General features: G+C 37.8%; 1 protein-coding gene across 1 annotated transcript in view; it reads left to right on the forward strand.

The window, feature by feature from the left end:
• The window catches only part of LOC119722963 (U3 small nucleolar RNA-associated protein 14 homolog A-like), a 67,377-nt gene that overhangs the window by 15,575 nt on the left and 23,829 nt on the right, over nt 1-27,973 (forward strand). Inside the window, exons 4-9 of the mRNA XM_038193395.1 lie at nt 3,283-3,353; nt 4,736-4,803; nt 7,359-7,504; nt 8,891-9,046; nt 11,940-12,062; nt 12,635-12,729. Of these exons, the coding sequence (XP_038049323.1) occupies nt 3,283-3,353; nt 4,736-4,803; nt 7,359-7,504; nt 8,891-9,046; nt 11,940-12,062; nt 12,635-12,729 (659 nt within the window). The remainder of the gene's footprint in view (nt 1-3,282; nt 3,354-4,735; nt 4,804-7,358; nt 7,505-8,890; nt 9,047-11,939; nt 12,063-12,634; nt 12,730-27,973) is intronic.

The following is a 27,973-nucleotide window of genomic DNA, read 5'->3' on the forward strand; positions in this document are numbered from 1 at the left end:
TTATTTTTATTTATTCAATCTTTTTTTTTTGGGGGGGGGGGGAATTGCCGATACAATTTTTAGGGTCGGGGAATTGCCGATACAATTTTTAGGGTCGCAGCCTAAAAATAGGGTCGGTCGGGTAGCCGGAAGCAGAGCTATTTTTTTTTTGGCCTTATTGTCAATATATTAACATTTGATAATTCGTAAAGAATAATGGAAAATTCAGGTTGTTCGCACCAAAGCCTATGCACAACGCTAGTCAATACGGGAAGCTGGCCAAAACTCCGTAGTGTGTGATGCACTGTGCAGTGTGTGGCGCAGCCAACAGACCTTGTTTTTATGGTCGAAAATTTCGGAAAACACGATGCATTGTATCACATCAAATACGAGTAGAGTGATCTCAAAATGAACTCTTGAACACGGAAAATACATACACAGACAAGCTAGATCAATTCTGTGAATTAACTTGCAAAAATGTTCTTTCTCTATCGGTGTTTTCTTGGCATTTTTACGATGTCGAATCCGACCAGTTGACAGAACATGTACCTGCACAATGCATAGCCTTGCTAGCGCTATCGATCGCATAGCCGTGCACAGACTAGTTACCACATTTTCATCACCTCTTCTTAATTGCAGCGATGACCGGTTCCCGCCGCGCCAAAAAAAAATAGCGAATGTAAGTAAGAAACCAAATAAATACAACAAGCATTTTTTGACACAGATTTTTTTCAGCTGGCCAGCCGGACCACTTAGCAAGGTGTTTCAGCTGGTCCGACGGCAATTCAACTGGCATTTGGCCAGCGGACCACCGCTAAGGTCGAACCCTGAGGATACATTTTAAGACATGAAAACCAGACAATCGTTCAGTGCGTCGTCTGCTACCGCTGTTTGCAAGCCGACCACGCAGAGAAAACCATTACGCATGCGTGAGAAGACCAACTAAATGCACGCACGGTCTATGGGGCTGAAACATACGTGTGCTGGAACAGTTGTAACTTTAGGCAAAGTCAGATACTTGTCTCTTGCGGTCAGAGATTTTTCTAGTCAGTGTCCATGCCCAACTGAAAGCATTCAATATTTCTTGGTATCTGTCCTGTGGCGGCGCCAGATTATATAATTGGGGGGGGGGACAATGGGGGGGGGGAAGGAAATAGTTTTGGGGGCATGTCATATCGATCACGCATATTTTACATACTGTACATGGCAAATTTATGGAAAGTGTTTCATGTAGTGACACATGAACCAATGAGTTACAATGTACCGGTACAATGTACAAAAACACTTCAAACATCATCAGCTCTTGTGTTCAGGGCAGTTGGACCACATCATTTTCTAGTGTAAGGGTGTTATTTCATGTGAACATTTTCTTTACTTTTTCACCGTTTCAAATCGGAAATGGATCTTTCCAAGATATTAGGGTACATTGATATCAATGTAACACAAAATTAAAAAAAACCCTAGATTTTATGTTTGTGGACAAACACAGGGCTGTTTCGGCCAGGGTTGGCTGATTTAAATCCCGTTGATTTAAATCACTGATTTAAATCGCGATTTAAATCAAATGATTTTTATAAAAAAAACACTGATTTAAATCACTGTTTTGTAAAAATCTTATTTTTGGCAAAATAAATTGATTGAGTGTCATTTAAATCATATAAATCAACTGATTCTACTTAATTACAGAGTGTAAGATGTTGTTAACACATTCAAACACCCCCACTTCATCAGCATTGACTCAACTTAGGTTCTGTATAATTACACAAAATCATGTTTTGATTGAAAATCAAGATCTGAATTTCAAAGTTTTTCTTCAAAGTTTGAATTTTAAAGACAGCACACTCATGTTTGCTTTAATCATCCCTTGATCTTTTAGAGTCATATTGTGAATCAACTGTGCTGGTGTAGGCTTACCTGCACCATCAAAAGGTGTATTAAAGTCCCAATTGATAGTCTTATTCCTAATATTTGTCCATAAAAAATGAGATTGAGATATATATTTAATACATTTTTGTACCTTTTAAAGGTGCAAGACCTGACTTCTGTTCTCCATCTTGTATGAAGGACCATCAATCAAACACTTTAACTTAGTTACCCAAGGATCAGTGCTGCCGGTTATGAAATTAGAAGCATTTTTATGAAATCAGCTTGCCCATGGAGAACTGTTGTTACCAGCCCTTCATACTTTGATTGTGATTATGTTGTGTGATTAATGTTTTTCTTTCTAAATGAATGCTTTCTGTTTTTGCAATATAATCATGGTCTATTTGCAAAAACAGAATGCATTTATTTAGAAAGAAAAACATTTATCACACAATCATGTACATAATCACAATCAAGGAATGAAGGGCTGGTAACACTGTACTCATATCTTCATGGTATCCACACACAGCGTATCTCAGCTGTATCAATCAAGCAATGCACCTTTAAAATGTCTTCGGTATTAATGTACCATTGAAAATTATTGCATTTTGTGGATGATTGGTATTATAGGAACCTTTAAACTCTTTAGTGATTGGTGTAAGGATGGATTGGGAGATTTAGACAATAATAATCTGATTTAAATCAAAAAAATCTGATTTAAATCAAATAAATCTGAAATTTGAAAAAAAAAAAAAAAAATAAAAAAAAAACGCCAACCCTGGTTTCGGCAATTTGGTGTATTTTATGTAAATAAAATATTTTCCTCATCTCTGGGTGGAAGGAAATTGTCATTTTTCCAAAATATATCTGCAAGATGATTTTGCTGCACTACGTACCTTGGCTTGTGTTAAATGTCAGTACACACCTACATGTAACTGCTGCTTCAGTGTCTTACACTGAGGTGAATACAGCTCTAAATTTATTGTCAGACACAATGGCATGCCTTACTATGGAGTTAAGCAACAATGTATCGGATCAGCTTGAACGCCCATGTTTAATGCAGTACACAAGACATCAAATGCTAGCTCTGAGATCCCATGCTAGCAACCATATACTGTACCTGAATCTGTGTACAACGTTGCTAAGAGCTTTGGTATATTTCGTACCAGAAGTAGACGAGCCGGATCACACATCAATTGTAAGCCAGTATCATTTAAGAGTAGGACAAACCACAAACCTTTACCAAGCACGGTGGAATCACTGGAACTGCTCTTGATTGGATATCATCTTATCTTCAGAATAGCTCAAAACGATAAGGTAGAAATGGATGGTTTTGGGTGTTTTTTTCTCATTTTTCCAATAAAAAAATTAGGGTAGGGGCTGTCACAATAGGGTAGGCCTTAGTAAATTAACATGTAATATTTGTTTTACTACAAACAGGTCACATCTGGAGGACCAAAGTGCCATGCAAAACTCTTAGAGGCCATTGCTACCCTTGACACAAGAAAAAGGTATACTATTAAAACATACCTAATTTAATTGCCAAATCGTGATGTATGGTAAACAAATCGTGATGTATGGTAACTGATGGATGCCAGTAATCTCCACGTTAGGGCCCCCCCCCAAGAAAAATAGTTTTGTTGCCCTCACCCGACCGACCCAAAAATCTGCAAAACACATCCATGTATAGCCACTGAAATTCAAAAATAGGAACAAATTTTGAGGATCATTGTATAACATCCATCAAGAAAAATAAATGCCCACAATATCAGGCAACACTTGCATTCCATGATTTTACGGTTTTACAATCCTCAAATTGGCCGTGGTTATGAAGGGCCTGACTATTAAAATGCAAGCATTGCGATAATTACTTCAGGAAAAGACCAGTTACATCCATGTGCGCTGTACTTTTTCCATCACAGTACTTAAATTATGCTATCAGTTATTAGACTTGAGTCAGTGTAAGTGAACAAATTAAATTGTCAATTAAGCTTCCAAGGGGTTCAATGGAAGGACAAGTATAGGAAAATATATGAAGTAGTGCTCACCAGTAATTCCTGGCTGAATTTTCCAGCAAGAACTACTTTAACCCTAACCCCTTGGGTATTTTTACCAGAAAGTGTCCCGAATCCGCCAAAATCCATCAATTTTGCCATGCAAAAAAATGTTGGTGGCCAGTGAGTCCATCAGAATCCACCAGTTAGCCGGGAGTAAATCTGTTGAAATCCTGAATCCATCAAAGTCCCCCAACTGCTCAATATAGAGGTATCCTGAATCCATCAAAATCCTGCAGTACCGATAGGCTTACTGTCCTGAATCCATCAAAATCCCCCAACAATAGGGAGGTATCCTGATTCCGCTGAAATCCTCCAAAACAGGGGTGTGGATTTTGTTGGATTTTGGTATGTTAGGGTTAATATATTTTCCTATACTTGTGTATTAGTGCTACGCAGCATCCCATTTTGTCTTCAATAGAAACACAATCCTTTTTGAAGTGCATATTCATGCATTGTCTGCAGTAGTTATGACACAATGCAGGCAGTGATGTCTGAAGGCATTTTAAAGCATGCTTTTGAGCTATTACTGTAAAAGTACAAATACAGATTTTTTATGATGGTCTCTCTGGGACCAGCAAAAAAAGGTTGGCTTTGTTGATGGTTTCTGTTTTTAATTTGACACTTTATGAGGTCTGCATTCTCAAGCATGTCACGATAACTGTTTGTTTGATGCTAACAGCCTAAAACCCCAAAAGAAACGTTGAGAATGGTGGTGGGAAGTGTAATTTGATGAAAAAAACTATGTACATCTTTTTGGATTGGTAACTTGCTCCAATAGAAAGGGGAAACACACTGCATGTATTCTGTCTTATGTTTGATTGTGTTTTGATTTATAGGCTTAAAACAAAGGAGCGGTCAGAGGCAAGTCAAGAAGTTTCAGAGTTCAACTTCACTGGTGGAGATGGTAGGCATAATGTTTTTTTCTTAACACACAGGGTACAAAAACGAATTAAATTTCTCTTTGTCATTTGATGATGCATGTTTGATGTGAGAAATGGTAAACATCAACACTTTGCTTTTTCCATTAGAGAAAAAAATAGTGTTGTAGCTGAGTACTTCTATCCGAGTACAAAGTATTGCCGAGTATCAAGCTTTTGAGTGGAACTCAAATCTGATTACCTTGACGATTAAAGTAAAGTACAGGTACCCGAATCCAAGTACTTGAACATTCAAATACAAGCCTTCAAGTTCAAGTTTTGTGGACCTCCGAGTATAAGTACAAGTAATTGGAACGAGTGCAAGTATGAGTACTAGGTCCTGTGAGTATGAATACTTTACAGAATATTTCAGTGAAAACAAAATTTCAAGCAAGGAGTGGAAACTGAAACCACAAATTCAGCAACATGGATGTTACGGACTACTTTGTAGCAAAACTTCTTGAATGCAAAAACTTTATTCGAATTTTCCCCGAGTCCTTATACTCGAGTACAAGTACTTTGATGATGGGGTATGATATCGAATAGTTGAGTCAAAGAAGTTTGCTTCTTCAATATGAGTACCATGAATTTGAGTGTGAGTGTGAATGCGAGTAATGAGTGTGAATACGAATGTTTTCAACAAGTACTTGCATTGTACTTGAGTACGAGTACCGAGTACTACAACATTGAGAAAAACTTCTGTTAAGTTTTGGAAAGAAGAAGAATCTTAACTGAACTTACTTACCAACTCATTTCACAAAAAATATGCACAACGGTTACGAAATGACCGGTGAAGTCAAGAGTCTTAATAACAATAGAACATTTTATTGCTACTACATGTAACATTCATTGCCTCTGATGCCCACAAATGCATTCCCATTGTGCATGCACACAAATGCTGCTGCGCATAACAAAAGACCATTCCATAACCTACCATAAGCAATGCCCTATAAAGGGAAAAGTATACAAATGTATACTTCCCTTTTTTCCCAGCACAGAGCGCTAAGTGCGATAAATCCCTCCCCGTTTATCTTTTTGGTGACAATTAACGGGAAAAAGGGAGAGTATACATTTGCATTTTGTCACTTTGCCGGGTATGTAGGGTGGTGGCGACGTAATGGTCTTTTGCTGTAACTGGTCAAATTTTGTGTGCATATTGGTCATTCTATAATTTGGGGTTCAACAATAGATTTGGGGTGGATTGTCGTGGCCTAGTTGAGTGTCATGGCCTTGCGTTTAAGAGCACCACACCCAACCTCGTTTCCATGGGTACAATCTTGCTTCGCCATGTTGTTTCCCATCATGCCTTGCGCGATCTTAACCCCTGGAATTGTCTAATTTAAATGTGTCAAATAGTAGCACATTTAAATTAGGACTGCAGTCGATGTATCTAATGTGCAACGCCATGTTTAAAATGTTGAAAGTTTTTTTTTTTTTAAGAATCTATCCTTTCAAACATAAGGTTTCGACGTTGTGTTATTTAGCAAGGATTTGTATTAAATGTACGTACCTCTTTCGTCCCTTTACAACCGAATATACAGGTTTTTTTTGGCGAAAAACGAGTCTGCCATAACCCATATCGTACAGGCATCGCGCAGTTTTGAAAAAAAAAGTTCGTACGTGACGTGACCAGCAAATTAAGCGAGCGCATTATAGGGCGTGCAGTCTTCGAAATGCGCTCTGAATACGCTCTGAATAGCCGGTCAGCGTCGTTTACGTGTTCATCACGGCCAGGGGTTAGTCAAGGAACGCGCACGCGCCCATGGAGTCGAGGCTGCACCACACCGGACTCATGCTCTGGTGTTGCAGAGGCAACAGAATGTGGGTTCAAGCCCGGGTCTGGACACTTGTGCCCTTAAGCAAGGCACCTAACCATTATTACTTCGTCTTCCGGATGGGATGTAAAGCCGTAGGTCCTGTGTAAATGCAATGCACGTAAAAGAACCCGGAAACACTTATCGCTAAGAGAAGGGTGTTTCTGGCCTCCTGTTAAAACTCACTTGAGGAGTATTTAGGAGAAGAACCAACCAAGTGCCTAGTACTTTTTTCCTGTCCCAGTTATGTGTGACATTGGACAAATTCTGGATGCACTCTGTAAACCCTGGATGCAGTCCGTGATGCATTTTTTACCATTTGAGTGATTACGAGTAGTTTGGTTGCAGTTCCCGATGCTATATCAGATTTGAAACCGGCCAGCCAACCCCGGTAAGCTCGGTGGTCGAGTGGAAAGACATCTGCACTAGTAAGCAGTTTGTGGACTTTTTCCCACAATCACTCAGGACAACACTGAGCATACAGTGTTTGTAAAAATATATGTTGGTGAAGGGTAAAACCCAATATTAAACGTATATTTTATGAATAAGAGTGATTATGTAAAGCAAAATACGTATCCAACAAATCAGAGGGTTGGTATTGTCTTGGATGGAATAAAAAAGAAACCTGCAGATTTGGGGAGAATTCTGCACTGAAAACTAAGACAAAGGAGACAAAATGAGTTCTTTTATTAATTTGTTTGAACATGTTGCACTTTTAACATCTGCAGACAGAAGCCAACCTGTGAAGATGCATGAGTTGATGAGTTCTCTAGCTAATACACCAAGTCACTCGGAGCTCAAAAAACAGCTTAATAGTTTTCAGAAAAATCAAAAAGTTCTTACCACACCTCTACACAAACATGATGCAGAAAAAGTAAGTATTTAACTAGAATTGTATAGCTACTGTTACCAAAATGCAAGAATAGTGCTTTATTGTGACCCAAATTTTGTTTACCTTTTAGAACCATGAAGTTAGGCTAAATTTTGTATTTTTAGTTTTACGTACATACATGTACTGTAAAAGTTTTTCCTTCAACCTCCTCCCTGTCAACGAAAAAATGAGCGAAGTGAGACATACATGTACAGTCGACTCTCATTAATACGAGGTCCTTGGGACTTATGACATTATCTTGTATTATCCGATACCTCGTCTTAAGCGACAAGCATTCGCCGACATGCATCATGGATCGTTCATGTAGCTGATGCATAGGCCACATGGGCAGACAAACTGTAACGCGAGTTACCAAAATATATTTTTCTCTAGAGATTATTTTTTAAATAATTGTTATGGTACATGTGTCATTAGTTTAACCATAATTATGTAAGGGCACTGACAAGATTATTCCATAAGTGTACAGTATAAGGAAATGTTCAAATGCAAGGCACATATTTTTTGCCATGTCCTTTTTTGTAATACAAGTTATTGATATTCCACACCAACAGGAATGCATTTTGTTGACCTCTTTTGTTGTAGTTTGTTGTCTTACCTTCAAGGGATCTTCATTTAGAAAAATCCACCTTAAATGCTTTGACTTTATAGAATAACATCACAAAGTCTACAGAAGATCTCTGTTAAATGTAACACAAGTTACCATGGTTTTGTCCCCCGTGACCATTTGTTTTCAAAATTGTACTTGTTTATTGTTTTTTAAATTTTATTTACCAATAGGTGTAAAAAAAAAAGCACAGCATTCTAGACATTTTCATTCATCTTTAGAGTTGGTCTTTAAATTTCACTTGCGGGAAATTTTCCGGGTATCACACAAAATAAGCATGGGAGAGCCCTTTTTCAGGATGATACTGGATGTTAGTTGTATTTTGTAATTTTATAACTCATACATGTACTATTGCTATACATGAGAGCACTTTTCCATTTTTTGGCACATTATTAAAAAAGAACGTCTCATGGTCAAGAATGATAAGTTCACTTTTTCCAAAAATTGGAGTATAAAACCCCAAGAAGGCTAAACAAGAAGAAGATGAGAACAAAAGTGCATTCCAAGCCCTGCATCAGAGATTCAGGTTAGTTACAGTGCTGTATGCTGGCAGACATCTGACCAAAGACCTACTTGAGTTGATATTTCAAGTGCTTGATGGTTAGTTTAAATCATGATTTCATGCAAAAATCACATAGCATTAGAGTTAAAAGTTGAAAAGAGTGGTCATTGGTTGTATTTGTGAGGTTCATAAACCAATTTGGAATATTAATCTAGGAGTTGTTCCATTTACACATACACACCTTTTTATTTCTTTACCACAGGTTCAGCGATCGGTGGCTTATGAAGCTGCTGTAAAGGAGGTATCCAGATGGGATCAGGTGGTACAAACAAACAGGAAATCAGAACACATGTCCTTTCCTCTGAACCAGGCAACAGTTGGTCTTCAAACCACAGATCAATTTGTGAAAACATTTCAGGTTTGCTTTTGAAATTGTTATCTCCAATTAAACTTGTGACACCTTCATTCCATTTTTTAGTCATAGGGAGGAATTCAAATCAAACTGCTGTGTATCCTGTTGTTGCCGGTGGTTTCTGGAGGTTTTCTCTCGTGAACTATGAGCATATCATCTTTGATTCACTGCTCAGCTGGCTGCAATATTTATGCCCCGGAGCGAAGCCGAAGGGGCGTACTGTTTCCGCCTTGTCCTTCCGTGGGTGGGTGGGTGGGTGTGTGTGTCTGGACAAATCTTGTCAGCGCGATAACTTGAGAAATACTTAACATATGAACTTCAAATTTGGTTTGTGGATTGTTCTTGGTAATCCTAAGAAGCCTATTGCATTTGGGGCCGAAGGGTCAAGGTCACAGTGGCTAAAACAATAGAAATCTTGTGTTTATTCTGAGATCATAGGGATTAATTCATATAAAACCTACAGAAAACACTAATGATGTCAATGAACGTTCCATGTAACCAAAGTACATGTACATGTAAGTTGATGTCAAAAGAGCTGGTGTTATGTCATGGGAACAGTCACGGTTGTGGGGCATTTGTGTTTGTAAACACACCTGACTTGTTTTCTCATGTGGTTTTGGCAGGATCTGGTTTCCCATCTTCTGATTGGCCCATTACATGCACATATCTAAAGCCATACCATGATCAACACAACCCCAGCATAAGCTTTATGTATTTTATGCAGAGATTTGGCCATAAGCCTCCCGATTTTCAAAACAAACTTATGACATTACGGAAAGGCAACAAAAACTTACTGTTGTCATCTTTTTTTGCCAGTAAAGAGTTTATAAAGATCAAGCTTTTCTGATTTTAATCATTCCTACTATTTCAAATTGATTTTCAAAAGTAACATTTTTCTGATGATTTTCTTGGTTTTAACACCCTTATGTAATCATAAATATCAATAAGAAAAACATCCCTGGATCGCGCCTCATGGGCAAATCTGTACTAACTACAGGGTTGGGTGATGAACAAAAGTCAAAGATTTAACATTCCAGAAATCATGCCTCTCAGACTCTAGGATACAGATCTATTTCCGCTAAAGGGTTGAATAATCATAAGTTATACAGAAACTGTCATGGCTCCTGCACTCTTTGCTATATTGCTTGCAGTATGCATTGTATTTCAATTGTTGCATAGACATCCAGGCATTTCATTTTATCGACATGCATTTTACTGGTTCCCGCTCAATCAAGAGCATAAAAACTCGCAATTCTCAACCAGTCAATGGATTGTAGCGGTATGGTCGCATAGAAGCATACATTGTTTGCCAACAAAATGACAGCTTCCAGCGATGCAAGATTTGATTCAGTAAGCAAAGAATTCAATGAAATCTCGAGAAACAAAAATGTCGAAAATACTTTGAAAGCAACTAAGAAGATGGGAATGGATTTTGAGATACTGGATAATCTTATGCTAGCGGGTATAGTATCAAAGTTATGTGATGTGGAAGTGAAAAAAGGCCTGATATAACTAATAACGAGAGGTTTTAGCTTTTTTTGTGACAAATGCAGGGTGGTGGGGCGGGGCTGGACACTATTTTGACATACATGTATGTTGTTATTATGCCCCGCCGGCGAAGCCGAAGGGGCATACTGTTTCCGCCTTGTCCGTCCCTGTGCGTGTATAAACACTGCCTTATGGGTACCGGAACAATGGGAGGTACCCCACAAGGCCATGTGACCTTGTGGGGTACTAAAGTGGTACCCCACAAGTTTTTCATGATATAGATATATGGATTTTATTCAAAAACTAGGAATTTCAAAGGTGGGTTGATCGGTTACAAATGGAAGAGTTTTAGAAAAGGGATATTAAGTCCAAATTTCAGCCCAGGAAATCAATTCTGGTTAAAATAAGAGCATTTTGAAATAAGTGCGCGACTTTACAAAATTTTAGTACAGAGAACAAAAGAAGTACCCCACTTCTATGCCTGTGTAATGGTGCGTGTGTGCATGTGCATTTGGTTCCACAGTGATATCTGGATTGTATGTCCATGTATGTCTTGAGCCTTGATACAATGAAGGTAGCTTGCTAGTATAACTTATAGAAAGTGAATAAGTTTGGACCCCATAAGACAAAGGCCAAGGTCATTAGGATTAAAACAATAGGATTTTATTTTATTAGAATTTTGTTTTTTTTACCAAACCAGTATGCATGTGCAAATGTAATCTCTCACTTAAATATTAGGTGGCCTGTACACTGTTTATACTTGTTTTTTGTATTATCAATGTGGCTTCTCAACCGTTTTTTCTTGGACAGTCATATTTTTAATTGAAACAACAGAAAAAGTTTTCTCAACAAACACATGCACATGTATGTATGTATTACTAAAACTTGGGACTTGCACCCTAGTACATGTACATGTATCTCCGTAGGTTGACCCCATAGGCCAACTGTTTTCATTATTAAAAACCAAAGAAATGATGTCATGATGATAACTCAAGCTTATTTAAAGAACCATATTTTCTTTTGATTATTTAAAAATTCTTATTTCCATGTAGGCCTTGTAAATGCTCAAAGGATTATGCTCAAAGGATTTGCCTTTGAGAAATGTCTTGCTTAAGACTGAAAATATCCAGTCAGTTTGCTTAAATCACATACAATGACTTCCCAACAGAAAAGCAAAAAACAAAAATTCATTATGGGATCATAGGCATCAATACATTACATATATAACCTAAAGAAAACAATAACGATGTCAATGAACGTTCCATGTGACCCAGGTAAATTGATGTTAATAGAGTTGTGTTATGTCATGGAAATAGGCATGGTTTTAACGTACAACCATGATACCATTCTTTTAAGGGTAAAAATAAACATGCACATTCAATCATGTTGATTTCATCATATTCATCATCAGCCAAGCACTCCTTTGGAACAAGAAGTTTACAAGCTACTCCATGGCAGTAAGCACAGTGAACGACCAAATAAGGAACTGACACTTGCTGAAGAAGAAACACTTGCATCCATTACTCTAGAAGGGGTGAGTTGATAGGTGCAACTATGAAAGACTGTTTGCAGACTTGTACAAGTATGTACATGCACTTAGAATGCTTTTAACAGATACAGGTACTTACATGTATGGCAAGAGGAATCTTTGTTCGTTGAAGAACCAATAACGTGGTTTTCTTTTTCATTTTTGTGGGTGCCAGACAAAAAATGTCTGAGGAATTATTTTTTTTAGATAATCATGCACACTTGACAAAAACGGGACTGTGTTATTCTGTTTTATTGGTCAACTCTACAATTTAAACAATATTTTATAAAAATTTTCAGCAGTTAACATCTTTTTGAATTACTTAATTGCTTACCGATACCTTTGAAAATTAATCAAATTTTATAATCAAGTACCATCACTGATAAATTCAAATTGTTTGGTTCCTTGGGTCCAACCCAACGCCCCCCCCCCTTTTAAAACAAAGATGTGCATCGGGTTTTCAAGGTTAAGTGACATCAATGAAATAGTGATGTCAAGTCATGTGAATGGTTATGGTAACTAGGCATTTTCTTTGGTATTACTCACTATTTCTTGTTTTTATCCATTAAATTATGAAGGCTAAAGAGCGCCGGGCTGAGCTGCAGAAAACACAGGCCCTTTTGTCATACTATGAAGCCAAGTGTCATCGAAAGAAAAAAATTAAGAGCAAAATGTAAGTTTCTTTAGTTTGAATGGATAATTAATTTTGAATGAAACATGGTAAAAACATCAACCCTCATCCCTGGCTATTCCATGTGTCATACGGGACAATCACGATTGTTTCCAAGCATGTTTAGAAAGTATTGGAATACTGAAGAATCTTGGGGCACAGTAAAAGAGTGATAACCACTAGGCATTATTGCTCAATATTTAATTTGGCTGAGATTTTACTTTTCAGGATATTGTTGCAGAAAAGTCACTTTTCTCAACAATGAATTTGGGTTAAAAACTATGTGAATTGATCAATGACAAATTCTCGTCACCAACTTTAAAACATTGTGAAAGGTCTAAACAAAGGTCAGATACTAGGATCTCTTAAGTACAAAATGTTTTTAGAGAATAAGAACAATTTACAGAATTAAGGACAACGTGTCCTATGGGGCAGGCAAAATGTGTCGTACGGGACATCTCTGAATAATGTCATAATTTGTACTGAAACAGTGCTCTAGTCAGTCATTTCATTTTATGTCACGTTGTATGCAGTTCAAGAACATCTAGATCATTGATTCTGTACAAGTCCAATCATATTATGTTATCTCAGTACAGCAAAAACTACTTGTCACACAGGACAAAGTCGTGTGTTGTACAGGACGGACATCTGTGGTACACATCAGACTATCGCAATTTCATAGGCCATGTTTATATCCTCAGCTTCTTAAGGCCAAGGTTTCACAACAAGGAAATACATGTAAATGTATGAACACATTGTCTATGATATTTTTAAAATGAACAAAATAACATATTTTTTAAATGAACAGAATAACTTGGAAGCATTTATATAATATTGGATGGCTGTAATAATGCACTCGTTCTGACTTGTGCAATATTATTATTATCCCCAAAAAAGCCATCCAGTATCTTACTATAATTCTAAGAATCTCTGTTTGTCTGTGTCTTTATTTCGATTATTTCCAGAACCGGGCACTTGTATGAAGTTGAATATCGGCAGGTGTATTGCTCAGGGCCCCAGAATGTACATTGTCAAATTTGAAGTTGTTTGGATGAGCGGTTCTCAAAAAGCTGCAAAAAAGCAGCAATACCAGACCATACAAACATGTATACAGACCGCGCCTCGCACTGCTGCACATTTTCAGTGGGCACTGCACTCTATACTGCACCATGGGTATACATACATGTGGAAATGGTGGTTGGCTGTATGGGCTCGACCATTTCTTGAAGGGGGAAGATCGTGCAATGATGAGGTGGGCCTTGACCATTTTTTGAAGGGGAGGATCGCATAATGGTCAGGTGTAGATATGGCGCGCTGTTATATGGGCACTGCACTCTATACCGCCACGTTTGCGGGTCTACCGGAGGCCAAGCAATGTGCCTGTTTCAAACAGGCACATTTTGAACGGGCACTGCACAAGTTATCATAATTTATATCTGGCTGACTTGATCCAACAGAAATAAATTTAGTGATGCTGTTTTGTAATAATCGCTGTCCGCTTTCCCCACATCCACATAGCGTTAACTTAAGCCCGGCGCACACCCTCCTGATTTTACCGGTTTCCCGGATCACCCAATCACCAATACGATTTTTTCCCCGTGTGGTTACACAATGGCGGATCCAGAACACAATTTTTTTTTGGGGGGGGGGCAAAACAAATGTTTGGACCCCCCAAAAGTGTGTCAAAAAAAATTAGGGGTGGGGTTCGGGGCTTGCTGTGGTGCGATCTGAGGCAATTACTGACCATTTTAACTAATGTTTTTTGAGGAAAAGATGGTGGTGTACTCATTGCCTGCCTTTATTGCAACGTCACTTAAAAACTAGAAATGTGTTTGTGGACAAACACAAGCTGTTTCGGATATTTGAAATACTCTGTGCACATGATGAACAATCAGTGATGTCATCTATAGCAGCATATTATAATACGTACATGTACATGTTACAACCTAATCGAACATTATAGTTCTGTAGATATAGGCCTACAGAGAATAAAATGCCCCTTTAAGGGGCATCACTAGCTACTGGTCTTACTAGTGTCTGACAAATGTAAAGTCAATCAGACATATAGAAGTGCAAAAGTGTATGGTTTGAAGAAAAACGTGTACAAAACCAATGGGGAAAAATGCATCTTTAATGTGACGTAACCTAACACCTCATGACGTCACGATCACGAATTTCTTCTAAGACCATCTGTGGGTGGTAGTCTAAGTGTGTACCAAGTCTAGCATTGATCAGATTTACAAAAGTACCAAAGCATTGTGCTATAAAACGTGTACAAAGCCTGTGGGACAAAATGCATCTTTAATGTGATGTAACCTGACACCTGATTATGTCATGCTCACGATTTTTTCGAGGACCATTTGTGGTTGGTGTTCTAAGTATGTTTCAAGTCTAAGGTCGATCGGATTTACGAAGGTGCCAAACTGGAGTGTTTTAAAACGTGTATAAAACCTAATGGAGAAAAATGCATCTTTAATGTGATGTAACCTGACACCTGATGGCGTCACGATCATGAATTTCTTCTTCTAAGTCAATCTGTTTGTGGTGATCTTAGTATGTACCAAGTCTGAAGTCGATCAGATTTACGAAAGTGCCCAAAGTGGAGTGTTTTAAACATGTACAAAACCTATGGGAAAAATGCATCTTTAATGTGACGTAACCTAACACCTAAAGACGTCACAATCACGAATTTCTTCTAGGACAGTCTGTGGGTGGTGGTCTAAGTTTGTATCAAGTCTAAAGTCGATCGGATTTACGAAGGTGCCAAAGTGGAGTGTTTTAAAAGTGTTTTAAATTTTCAAGAATCAATAAAAAATTAGGTCTTGGCATAATTTTTGTATGAGGGTCTTCCTTTGCTGTAACTTTGATGACGATTCCAGATCACCAAGTTATAAAAATGGTGGCTTGAAAACGTGTACAAAGTCAATGGACTAAAAAATCCCACTGCAGAAAAAACTGCACCTTTAAATACGTGATTTGCCTTTAAACTGAAACATTTTTATAAAATATCACTTGATATTCTGACTCTTGGGAATATTTTCAATCATGACAGGAGCGTAAAAAAATACGATTTCTCTTTCCTTCTCATAGTAATTCTCGGCCGAAGTGCAGAACTATATATATCAGTGTTGTAAAGGAAAAAATTAATAAGAAATAACAGGGTGACGTCATAATAACGTCATAAATTTGGCATCAATTTTCTATCAGGGTCTTTGTTGTCTGTAACATTGATGACCATTCAAGATTGCTAAGTGAGGAAAATGGTGCCTTGAAAACATGTACATGTTCAAAGTCAACGGGCTAAAAAAATCCCATGCAGAAAAACTGCACCTATAAATTCAAGTCCTGTGATATGCGTGTAACCTGAAAAATGAAATATTACTTGATATTTTGACTCTTGGGTATATTTGTAATCGAACAAAAGGAAAAATGTAGTCTGATTTCTCTTTCCTTCACATACTAATTCCCGGCTGAAGTTGAGGAACCTCTCAGCAAGATCAATAACAGTATAAAAAAACGTGTACAAAACCTATGGGAAAAAATTAAATTTTCAAAAATCAATAACAAATTAGGTGATGACGTCATCATGACGTCATAGTCTTGGCATAATTTTTGTATGAGGGTCTTCCTTGGCTGTAACTTTGATGACGATTTTAGATCGCCATGTTATAAAAATGGTGGCTTGAAAACGTCTACAAAGTCAATGGGCTTAATAAAAAAATCCCACTGCAGAAAAACTGCACCTTTAAACACGTGATTGCCTTTAAACTGAAACATTTTTATGAAATATTACTTGATATTTTGACTCTTGGGAATATTTTTAATCAAATGACAGCGCGAAAAAAAATACGATTTCTCTGTCCTTCTCATAGTAATTCTTGGCCGAAGTTCAGAACTACACGGTAAGATATCAGTGTTATATAGGAAAAGACTTTTGGAAAAACCCACTGCAGAAAAACTGCACCTTTAAATACGTAACATAGGGCTTTTCTGCATTATGATTTCTTTTATCAATTATACGTTCCTGACTATGCGTATGCATGAACATAAAATCTGTCAAAGTTAGCCGAAAATCGGCTAAAACGGTCACTGTGGACAGGATTTGACCTCGGCAACACGTGCTCTGCGGGCTGACTGACATACGATGTATGTGCGTATGTACAACGTACGTGCATGTACATATACATGTACATTGTGGACGTCCTGTGCATGTTTTAAAGCCGAGGTATTGTCAACCTGAAGTTTTAAGCATGCGCAGGGCATGTCCGAGTTCGCTTACTGCCTCGAAGCTTTGAATTTTTTTTTAGACCTACCCTTTAATCAACAATTAAAGTAAAAACTAATACAAAAACTGCCATGGTTGATTTTTCAGGAATTTTCAAATGAAAAAGAGTCTTTTTATTATAACTGCCGGTCTGATGACGTCATACCCCTAAAACTTCGCACACGTCTTAAGTGGGTCAAGGTCATCATATACACCAATATTTAGGCGATTCCGACAAACTTCGCCACAGACATCTATTCAAAATACATTTTTGAAAATTTTCAACCTGTCGCTAGAGGGTGCTCGAAGATTGCATGACGTCATCGGTAGATGATTTGAAGAATACTATCAGCCAAGAGACTAACACCGTTAAAAGCAAGTTCATATCTATTACCACTTTTAAATAATAAGCCACTTCCGGTTTCGACCGGAAGCAAGGGTCACGTGATTTCACGCACACTGAATGTAATAAAGACCTCAACCTACTCTACCACTTGCCGGCAACAGAATGCTGCGGACGCTTACGGTTGATTTCTTATGCATTATTAGCTGTTTCGGTAACACACCGAAACAGCTCTTGTTTTCGTTAAGATTTTTTTTTTTCTTTTTTCTTCTTTTTTTTTTTTTTCTTCTCCTTTTTCAGACTTTTTCTCCATAGGTTTAACACACGTTTCTTCTACCAATCCACTTTGCCACTTTTTAAAATCCAATTGATTTCAGACTTGGTACATACTTAGACCACCACCCACAGATGGTCCTAGAAGAAATTTGTGATTGTGACGTCATCAGGTGTCAGGTTACGTCACATTAAAGATGCATTTTTGCCCATATGTTTTGTACACGTTTTAAAACACTCCAGTTTGGCATCTTCGTAAATCCGATCGACTTTAAACTGAATTCATACTTAGACCACCACCCACAGATGGTCCTAGACGAAATTCGTGATCGTGACGTCATCAAGAGTCAGGTTACGTCACATTAAATATGCATTTTTCCTCATAGGGTTTGTACATGTTTTAAAACGCTCCATTTCGGCACTTTCGTAAATGTGATCGACTTTATACTTGGTACACACTTAGACCATCACCCACAAATGGTCCTTGAAGATATTTGTGATCGTGACGTCATCAGGTGTCACGTTACTTCACATTAAAGATGCACATTTTCCCCATAGGTTTTGTACACGTTTTAAAACGCTCCACTTTGGCACTTTCGTAAATTTGATCGACTTTATACTTGGTACACACTGAGATTACTACCCATAGATGGTCCTAGAAGAAATTCGTCATCGTGGCGTCATGAGGTGTCAGGTTACATCACATTAAAGATGCATTGTTTTCCTACTGGTTTTATACACGTTTTTCTTCAAACTGAACTGCGGAAGTACAAGTCTGATTGGGTTAAAACTTGGTATGCAAATTCACATGGATGTTTTATAGATGGAAATTGAAGTGGCATCATCATCACATGTCATGTGAAGTCCCTTAAAGGGGCAATTTATTCTTTTATAGGTCTGTATCTACAGAACTAAAAAGTTCGATTTGGTTGTAACTTGACATGTACATAATAGATGACATTTATAGTGACGTCACTGATTGTTCATCACGTGCTCAGAGTATTTCAAATATTCGAAACAGCTTGTGTTTGTCCACAAACACATTTCTAGTTAAGTATTAAAAGTGTCACAATTTAATTGCCCATATATAAACACCGGATGACGTCATCATGACTTCATCATTACACAATGTTGTTTGAATTCGGGTCTTTCCTTGGACAAAGATTAGTGTAAATGAATTACTGGCAAAGAGTCAAAAATGCCCTTTGAAAATCGACAATTTTTTTCTAAATTTCTGTGTACAAAGTCTATGGGAAAAATTAAATATTCAAAAATCTATAATAAATTAGTCGATGACGTCACCATGACGTCACTCTTCGGGACACATCTTTGCTATAGGGACTATGCTTATGCTAACTTTGAATGATGTCTGACAAAGATTAATGCCAAAAGTGGTGGGCAGAAAAATCGTGTACAAAGTCTATGGGGTTTAGGCGACAAAAAGAAGAAAGAAAAAACTAGAGCTGTATGTCTGTTTGCAAACAGAACACAGGGCTTTTTCGCAGTTTACAAATGTTGGTTATGTTGGTTCTTTTGCAGTCACTTTTCAGAGTGCTTCATACAGTTAAAGGTTGTTCAAAATGCTTAGAATAATTCCTAAAATATAATTGTATCACATGACGTCACATGCCCTGCAATGACGTCATCTTTAAAACCCTTCTAAATGCACATTTTGTCATTGTTGTCTTGGTTTGAACCAAGTTTAATATCAATCCGATAAAAGAAAGTGTGCAATTTTTGGAAGCAGAATAAAATTATAAATATTTAACAAATCATAAAAAAACAAACGATGACGTCATCGTGACGTCACTTCGGACTTTGCATACTAGTACGATTATCTACTTCCCCACCAAGTTTCATGACAATTGGACCTTTCCTTATATGAGTTTTGAAAAATCGCATTTTGATGACGTCATGATGACGTCACACATTTTTCAAGTTTTGTGCGAATACCTATTACCTAACAGACCAAATGCAATAAAGAATTTTGCATTTTGCATGTTGTGTTCGGGAGATATGGCTAAAAGGTCAAAAAAATCAAATATTCATATAAAATCTCAGGATGACGTCATCATGACGTCACCTCATCTTTAACTATAACACATCCTGGTATAGCCACATACCAAGTTTCAACTCAATCGGACTTGCATTTCTGTAGATATAAGACTTTGCAATATGCACGTGAATTTTCAAAAATCAATAAAAAAATAAGTGATGACGTCATTGTGACGTCATAGTCTTGGTATAATTTTTGTATGAGGGTCTTCCTTGGCTGTAACATTGATGACGATTCCAGATCGCCAAGTTATAAAAATGGTGGCTTGAAAACGTGTACAAAGGTTAAAAATCTCACAGCAGAAAAACTGCACCTTTAAATACGTGATTTGCCCTTAAACTGAAATATTTTTATAAAATATTACTTGCTATTCTAACTCTTCCATTTTCAATCAAATGACAGGCGTAAAAAAAATACGATTTCTTTTTCGTTCTCATAGTAATTCTCGGCCGAAGTTCAGAACTACTCAGTAAGATATATCAGTGTTGTATAGAAAAAGACTTGTGGAGAAAGCTGTGTACAAAGTCTATGAGAAAAATTAATTATTCATAAATCCATAATAAATCACTTGATGTCGTCACCATGACGTCACTCTTCGGGACACATCTTGGCTATAGGGACTATGCTTATGCCAACTTTGAATGATGTCTGACAAAGATTAATGCCAAAAGTGCTATAATACGTCCCTGTCTACGCGCATGCATGAATATAAAATCTGTCAAAGTTAGCCGAAAATCGGCTAAAACGGTCACTGTGGACAGTATTTGACCTCAGCAACACATGCGCTGCAGACTGACTGACATACTATGTATGTGCGTAACGTACGTGTATGTACATGTACATATAGACGTTCTGTGCATGTTTTAGAGCAGAGGTATTGTCAACCTGAAGTTTTAAGCGTGCGCAGGGCATGTCCGAGTTCGCTTATTGCCTCAAAGCTTTGATATGTTTTAGACCTACCCTTAAATCGACAATTAAAGTAAAAACTAACATAAAACTGCCATGGTTGATTTTTCAGGAATTTTCAAATGAAAAAGGGTCTTTTTATTATAACTTCCGGTCTGATGACGTCATTTGCCTAAAACTTCGCACAAGTCTTAAGTGGGTCAAGGTCATCATATACACCAATATTTAGGCGATTCCGACAAACTTCGCCACAGACATCTATTCAAAATGCATTTTTGAAAATTTTCAACCTGTCGCTAGAGGGCGCTCGAAGATTGCAAGACGTCATTGGTAGATGATTTGAAGAATACTATCGGCCAAGAGACTAACACCGTTAAAAGCAAGTTCATATTTATTATCATTTTCAAATAATAAGCCACTTCCGGTTTTGGCCTTTTTCGACCGGAAGCAAGGGTCACGTGATTTCACGCATACTGAAAGAAATAAAGACCTCAACCTACTCTACCACTTGCCGGTAACAGAATGCTGCGGACGCATACGGTTGATTTCTTATGCATTTTTAAATATTAAAAGTGTCACAATTTAATTGCCTATAAATACACACCGGATGACGTCATCATGACGTCATCATTACACAATGTTGTTTGAATTAGGGTCTTTGCTTGGACAAATATTGGTGCAAATGAATTACTGGCAAAGAGTCAAAAATGCCCTTTGAAAATCGACAATTTTTTTCTAAATTTCTGTGTACAAAGTCTATGGGAAAAATTAAATATTCAAAAATCTATAATAAATTAGTCGATGACGTCACCATGACGTCAATCTTCGGGACACATCTTTACTATAGGGACTATGCTTATGCAAACTTAGAATGATGTATGACAAAGATTAATGCCAAAAGTGGAGGCCAGAAAAAACGTTCACAAAGTCTATGGGGTTTAGGCGACAAAAAGAAGAAAGAAGAAGATGAAGATGGTTTTTTCGCAAAATTGCGAAAAAGCCAAAAAAAAAAAAAAAATGAGAACAAAAACAAAGGCTTTTCCGCATTATGCGGAAAAGCCAAAAAATCAGAACAAAAAGAAAGGCTTTTCCGCATTTTTGCGGAAAAGCCAAAAATGAGAACAAAAAGAAAGGCTTTTCTGCTTTTTTGCGGAAAAGCCAAAAACAGAAAAAAAAAACCCATCTTAACGAAAACAAGAGCTGTTTCTGTTTTTTCGGTGTGTCACCGAAACAGCTAAAAAAAGAAAAGGGTTTTTTTTGGGGGGGGAGGGCATGGCCCCCGTTGGCCCCCCCCCCCCCCCCCCCGATCCGCCCTTGTGGTTACACCGCAACGTTACCCCATACACATGCCCGATTCCATCCAAAAATCGATCACATGATGATCAGTCACATCCACATAGCGTTAACTTAAGCCCGGCGCACACCCTCCTGATTTTACCGGTTTCCCGGATCACCCAATCACCGGTACGTTTTTTTCCCCGTGTGGTTACACAATGGCGGATCCAGAACACAATTTTTTTTTGGGGGGGGGGGGGGGGGCAAAACAAGTTTTTTGACCCCCCAAAAGTGGGTCAAAAAAATTAGGGCGTGGGGTTCGGGGCTTGCTGTGGTGCGATCTGAGGCAATTACTGACCACGTAAATAATGTTTTTTGAGGAAAAGATGGTGGTGTACTCATTGCCTGCCTTTATTGCAACGTCACTTAAAAAAAAAAAGAAGTTTTTTTTGGGGGGGGGGGGCATGGCCCCCGTTGGCCCCCCCCCTGGATCCGCCCTTGTGGTTACACCGTAATGTTACCCCATACACATGCCCGATTCCATCCAAAAATCGATCACATGATGATCAGTCACATGATGACACGTCACATGATGACAACCATGTGAGTTCCTTTGTGAACCTGATTGGTTAAATATTGCGTCTGGTGAAATCAGATGCGGTGAAATGGATGCGAAAAAAATTAAACATGTTTGATTTCATCCGGTCGCCCGGTATACGGTCAGATCGGTCTGAATTTTCAGAGCACACCTCTGTATGATGGCCCGATGATCCGCTGAACCGGTAAAATTGGAAAGGTGTGCGCCGGGCTTTAGAACTTTGAGAAAGTACCCAAAAGTTCAAGTTTATGCATCTCAAAATCCGTCGGTAGATTCCTCTTGCAGAATATTTATTGACTTCTCGGGTGCTTTCAAAGTATTATGACTCTGATTTTAGACGGATTCCCGATATTTTTTTTATAACAGAAATATTTTTTTTCTTTTGATTCCAATTAAATAGTGATAGGATTGTTTGGTGTCTTTTCTTCCATCGCTGAGTTTTGATATGTGTTTGTTTTTTCTCAAGAAAAAATTGATGGGCGGGAAGTGGTTCTGTAAAACTAAACCTGTTCTTTTTTTTTTTTAAAGCGGCCCACATACATGTTACTAACACAAATGTACACGTGACACATCAATGAGGTCAAGGCCCAGCAGTCGTGTGGTATATTGTGAAACCATACTTTCATGTCTACATTTTCACAACACCTTCCAAATGATCATTATTATTAAAGGGAATAAATGTGTGCTTTGGAGGTGTTAAATTCTCTGTTTAAGACCGGTTGGAGTCTGGATGCTTTTCGGCGAGGGTAATAATCAGCATCCAGACTCCAACGGTCTTAAACAGAGTGTTTAATACCGGCCAAGCACATATTTATTCCCATTCATAAATACCTATTCAGTTTTAAAAAAAGTCAAAACAAGTCAAAAATTATAAATTTCCATCCAGCTTGAGGGCTAGGTGTGAATGTACTATTTATTATTCATGAAAATGGAGGCTTCACAGTGATCAAGCGCCACATGGAAAAGCATAGCACGATGAAGTCAAGACAATAAGGAATCCAAACTAAAAACTTTCAGGTACATTTTGGGCAAAAAAATGTCATTAACAACAGCCATGGTGGGTGTTTAATTTCAAAATTATAAAAAGCTAATTTCTTTCATATGCTCGTGTCTATTCATTTGTTTCAGGAGGGTTAGTTGTCTGTGGAAACCTTTATGTAGGTGGCCCCTTAGGATGACTCCATAAAATGTCCCTACTTTTTTTCAAGGCTCTCCCTGTAATTGGCTGATATCATTTTTTTTTCAAATTGTAAATAACGTATTGGCACCATACATGTGTGTGTATTCTTTTCTTTGTAGTTGTATCTCAAATTTCTGGCAAAAATGTCAAGAGTCCATTTACATCCCTGGAAACAATAATGCACAAAAATGAAACTGCATCCATGTAGTCATCCGGATAATTCTGCAATTATATTTACTACTTGGAAGCATGATATAAATATATACACAAGTACATGTATCACGTACATAAAGTACAGAGCATAGTAGTCAGCAATTTCCACAAGTGTAACAATGCAGAACTTATATCTTATTCATTTGCACTAGTCTTCAATATTTAATGTACTTATTGCACAAGTCATATTATTAAAAATTCACAAATTTTGATAAATTCAAAAGCCTTAAGTTAAAGTATGGTATGTTGTACGTGACATGTCCTGTACGACATGGCATAAGTGTCATATGGGACAATATTTAAAATCTAAAATATATGAAACTAAAAGAAAACATCATGGCTTTTGTCTTGGACAAGAAACGTCTCAGGCAATTTGCATGTCATCAGGACATGACCTGAAAGCCAACTGTCGTGCATCATCTTTTGTTCCAAAATAAATGAAGACACATATGCAGGCCTTTGTGTGGATAGAGAAGTACCGGTACCTACCGGTACCCTGTTAACTTCTCATACTTAGAAACGTGTTTGAGTTAGTGATTTGAAAATTGAGGGCAAATAATGGCAAATGGTAAAATTCAAAGGCATTTGAAAAACACATTCACAAATCCTTTAATTTTACCCAAAGTATCACGTTCTCAAACTCATTTGGTCCCTGAAGCTGGAGTATTTAGGTATGCATTTCACCCATCAGAAGATATATCAGAGAATTTCTAAAATGTATGAATTTTTGACTTTGTAATATGGAATCGCCCAGTTGTGATCATTCTATCATGGAGTACAGGATTATTAGGAAATGGAAAGTTGTAGGTACTTGGAAGTTATTGAAATATTTTAGGAAGTCAATAATTTGGGTTTCAGTTTTTGAAATGAATATTGAGGCAGCAGGTCTCAGCCTTAAAGGTTTCCCACTGTTGGTCAACTGTGTCTCCCTTTATGTTGGAAAGTGACATGATGATGTTCATTCAAAGACTGCTTTGCAGACATGTGCTACTGAGTTCAGCAGTGTTAAGTTTCCTTGTGTCAAGGCTGGTTTGTATTTGTAACTTGAATGTGATGTATTGTGGAAGTTGCACAAAGAAGTTACAAGAAAATAACCCACAGACCATTCCATACCGCCATCGCTCTTGTGCTTGTTTTATCTGCTATACCTTAAGAGTTAGTCCAGAAATAGTGTGAGAGGTAAGATCTTTTGACCTAGAGCCTGATGCCAAGTGGAGAACCATTCTCAGACATGTGGAATAGAGTATTACTGCCTGGTTGTGCTCTGGGCATTTCAGGAAGAGCAGTTAATGGTCAGGTGGCATATGGTTGGAATCGTGACCCACTGGTCCAAAGCACCAAACACGGCAGATAGATTCTTGTACCCCTGAAGAAGATATTAAAAGGCGTGACACCTAAAATTCTATTGGGAAGGGTGCCTGATTTGCATAAATCGTTAATAACTGCCGTGTAATATATTTATTCCCATATTTGGGTATGTTTTTTTGTTGTTGTTGTTGTTGAAAAGTATATATTCTGGGAATTCTAATTACACATCCTTTCTTAAAGGGAAAATACAACATTTGCAAACATCAAAAAATAAAACTACCAAATCATTTTGAAATACCTTGCTGGACTGTTAGTGAATGACAATGTAAAGCATCCTGTAAAATCATGGCACCTGGTATACTGTCATTTTCAAGAAAAGTGGTATTTTTGTATCAATTTCCAACGCTGATCGGCCGATCAGCGTTGGAAACAACTGGCTTTTTTTTCAAATACTGGCCCCAATTGACCATCGCACTTGTTTGCAATCGATTACAAACCTATGAACGGGTACGAGCCAGCTAGACTGGTTCCCTGAACTTACAATTCCCCAATGTATGTAAACTGCTCTGTTTCTTCTTATATGGAGTCAGGGAACCAGACTACAGGAAAATGATCGTTTTTCTTGGTTTTTATAGCATTTTCGAACCCAAAACCTCAAAAAAGTCAGTGTAACTATATTTGCTATATATTTCCAACCCCCCAATTCCATCCATTTCTGAAAATTACAGCAAAAGCAAATGATGTATATTCCCTTTAAGTAACATTGCCTAAAGTATAAGTGACTGGATAATTATGAGGACATAATAAAGATAAAAAATGACTACTACTATACCCTAAAGTTGCGCGCATTTACCTTTTCCTCGGATATCAAGTAGTCTCGCCAAACGTCAGTATTGATGAGCTTCAAATTCACAAAGTTACTAACTGGCACAGTTACCCTAACAAAAATAAATGGGAAATTATTTCCAAAATTATAACATCTTGATGATTTGCCCCCAAAAAAAAGAGAAAAAAAAAGGGGGGGAAATGAGGTGTCCATAAATTGGGCTAACAATTAGGCGAAGGGTTGCCTAACGTGGGGGACTTAAAAACAAGTTCAAGGAAATCCCCAAAATAAGAGATTATTGTTGTTTATAATAATTACGTCTACGTCAAAATGTTTTCTTGCCAATACTTTTGGGGATTTCCTGGAACTTGTTCGAGTCTCCCACTTTAGGCAACCCTTCAGCTACTTTTAAGACCAATTTACGGACACTTCGGTTTTTTCCCCCGTTTTTGTTTTCTGTGCACATCACAATATCACATATCACAATGTTATCATTTTTCACATGAAGTTCATAATTTTCCATAAATTGTTAATAGGGTAACTTTGCCAGTAAGCAACATGGTGAATTTGAAGCTCATCAATACTGAGGTTTGGCAAGACTACTTGCTGATATTTGGAGACAAGGTAAATGCGCGCAACTTTAGGGTATAATAGAAGCCATTTTGGATTGTTACTATGTCCTCATAATTATTCAGTCACTTATATGCTTTAGAAAATGTTATTGAAGTAAGGATGTGTAAGTAGAATCACCAAAATATACTTTTCAAAAAATAAAAACACAAAAAGTTAACCCAAATATGGGAACAAATATATTACACGGCAAGTATTTACGATTTATGCAAATCAGGTACCCTTCCCAAAAGAATTTCAGGTGTCACCCCTTCTAAATATCTTCTCTGGGGCTATAAGAATCTTTCTGCCAAGTTTGGTGCTTTGGACCAGTCGGTCATGATTTTGTCAAAAATTGGGTCTAAGCCACCTGACTATAAACAAAGCTCTTCCACATCTCCCTAGATAAATTCTTTAAGTGGCATGATCACCTCTTATCCTGGCATTAAAGTCACCACAAAAAAATAAGCTTTTCAGCTTCTGGGACATCTTAAATCATGTGATCAAACAATTTGTTAAATTATTCATTGTTGAGAAAGAGTTAGTCATGGTAGGTGCATATGTAGTGAATAATGTCACAAAATACCCTCATTTGCATGGAGCTCACAGCTTCATAAGCCTGTTAGTCATACCTGTAGTTAAGAGGCTACCCAGTGAGTTGTCTGAAGCAATGCATTCTCTGGATTCACACCTTTCATCATTGTCTTTACATGTCCAGAAGAACATGTGCCCTGGAAGTTCCCTTGTTCTACAAACTAAGATTCAGGAAGGGCTGCAATCTTTACACCATATCTTTCCAAATTGCTGAATATTATATAGGGTCATTATTTAGTGTTATCACATTCCATCATTTTTTTGTATTCCGAAATACAAAAACAGCATCAAAAACGGCCTTCCCCCTCTCCCCCCCCCCCCCCCCCAAGATTTTGCCAGGCCAAAAAAAGTGCCCCTCTCGGGGTTATAATGTGCCCGTCGAGATAAAAACAAAACTGTCCCTCAAACGCCCACATGAAAGCATATGATCGCGCTACAAATAAAATTGTCTCCTCTCTTGTTACGGAAAACTGCCCCTCAAAAACATAAGTGCGCCTTGCGCATTAACAAAGTACCCCTCTAAAGCACAAATACCCCTCTCGCAATAATAAAATTGTGTCCCTCTCGAGATTGTGTTTACGCCCCAACCCTCTGCTCTCCCCCTGAGTCAAAAGACAAGTTCTACGAGGAGCTTGACACGGCCATCAGCACCATCCCAAAGAACGAGCACCTGTTCCTCCTGGGGGACTTCAATGCTAGGGTTGGCGCCGACCACGAATCCTGGCCAGACTGCCTTGGACACTTCGGAGTGGGGAGTATGAACGAGAATGGGCAGAGACTGCTAGAGTTGTGCTGCTATTAT

Source organism: Patiria miniata, unplaced genomic scaffold (genome assembly GCF_015706575.1).
Source record: "Patiria miniata isolate m_02_andy unplaced genomic scaffold, ASM1570657v1 HiC_scaffold_16, whole genome shotgun sequence".
Lineage (NCBI taxonomy): Eukaryota > Metazoa > Echinodermata > Asteroidea > Valvatida > Asterinidae > Patiria > Patiria miniata.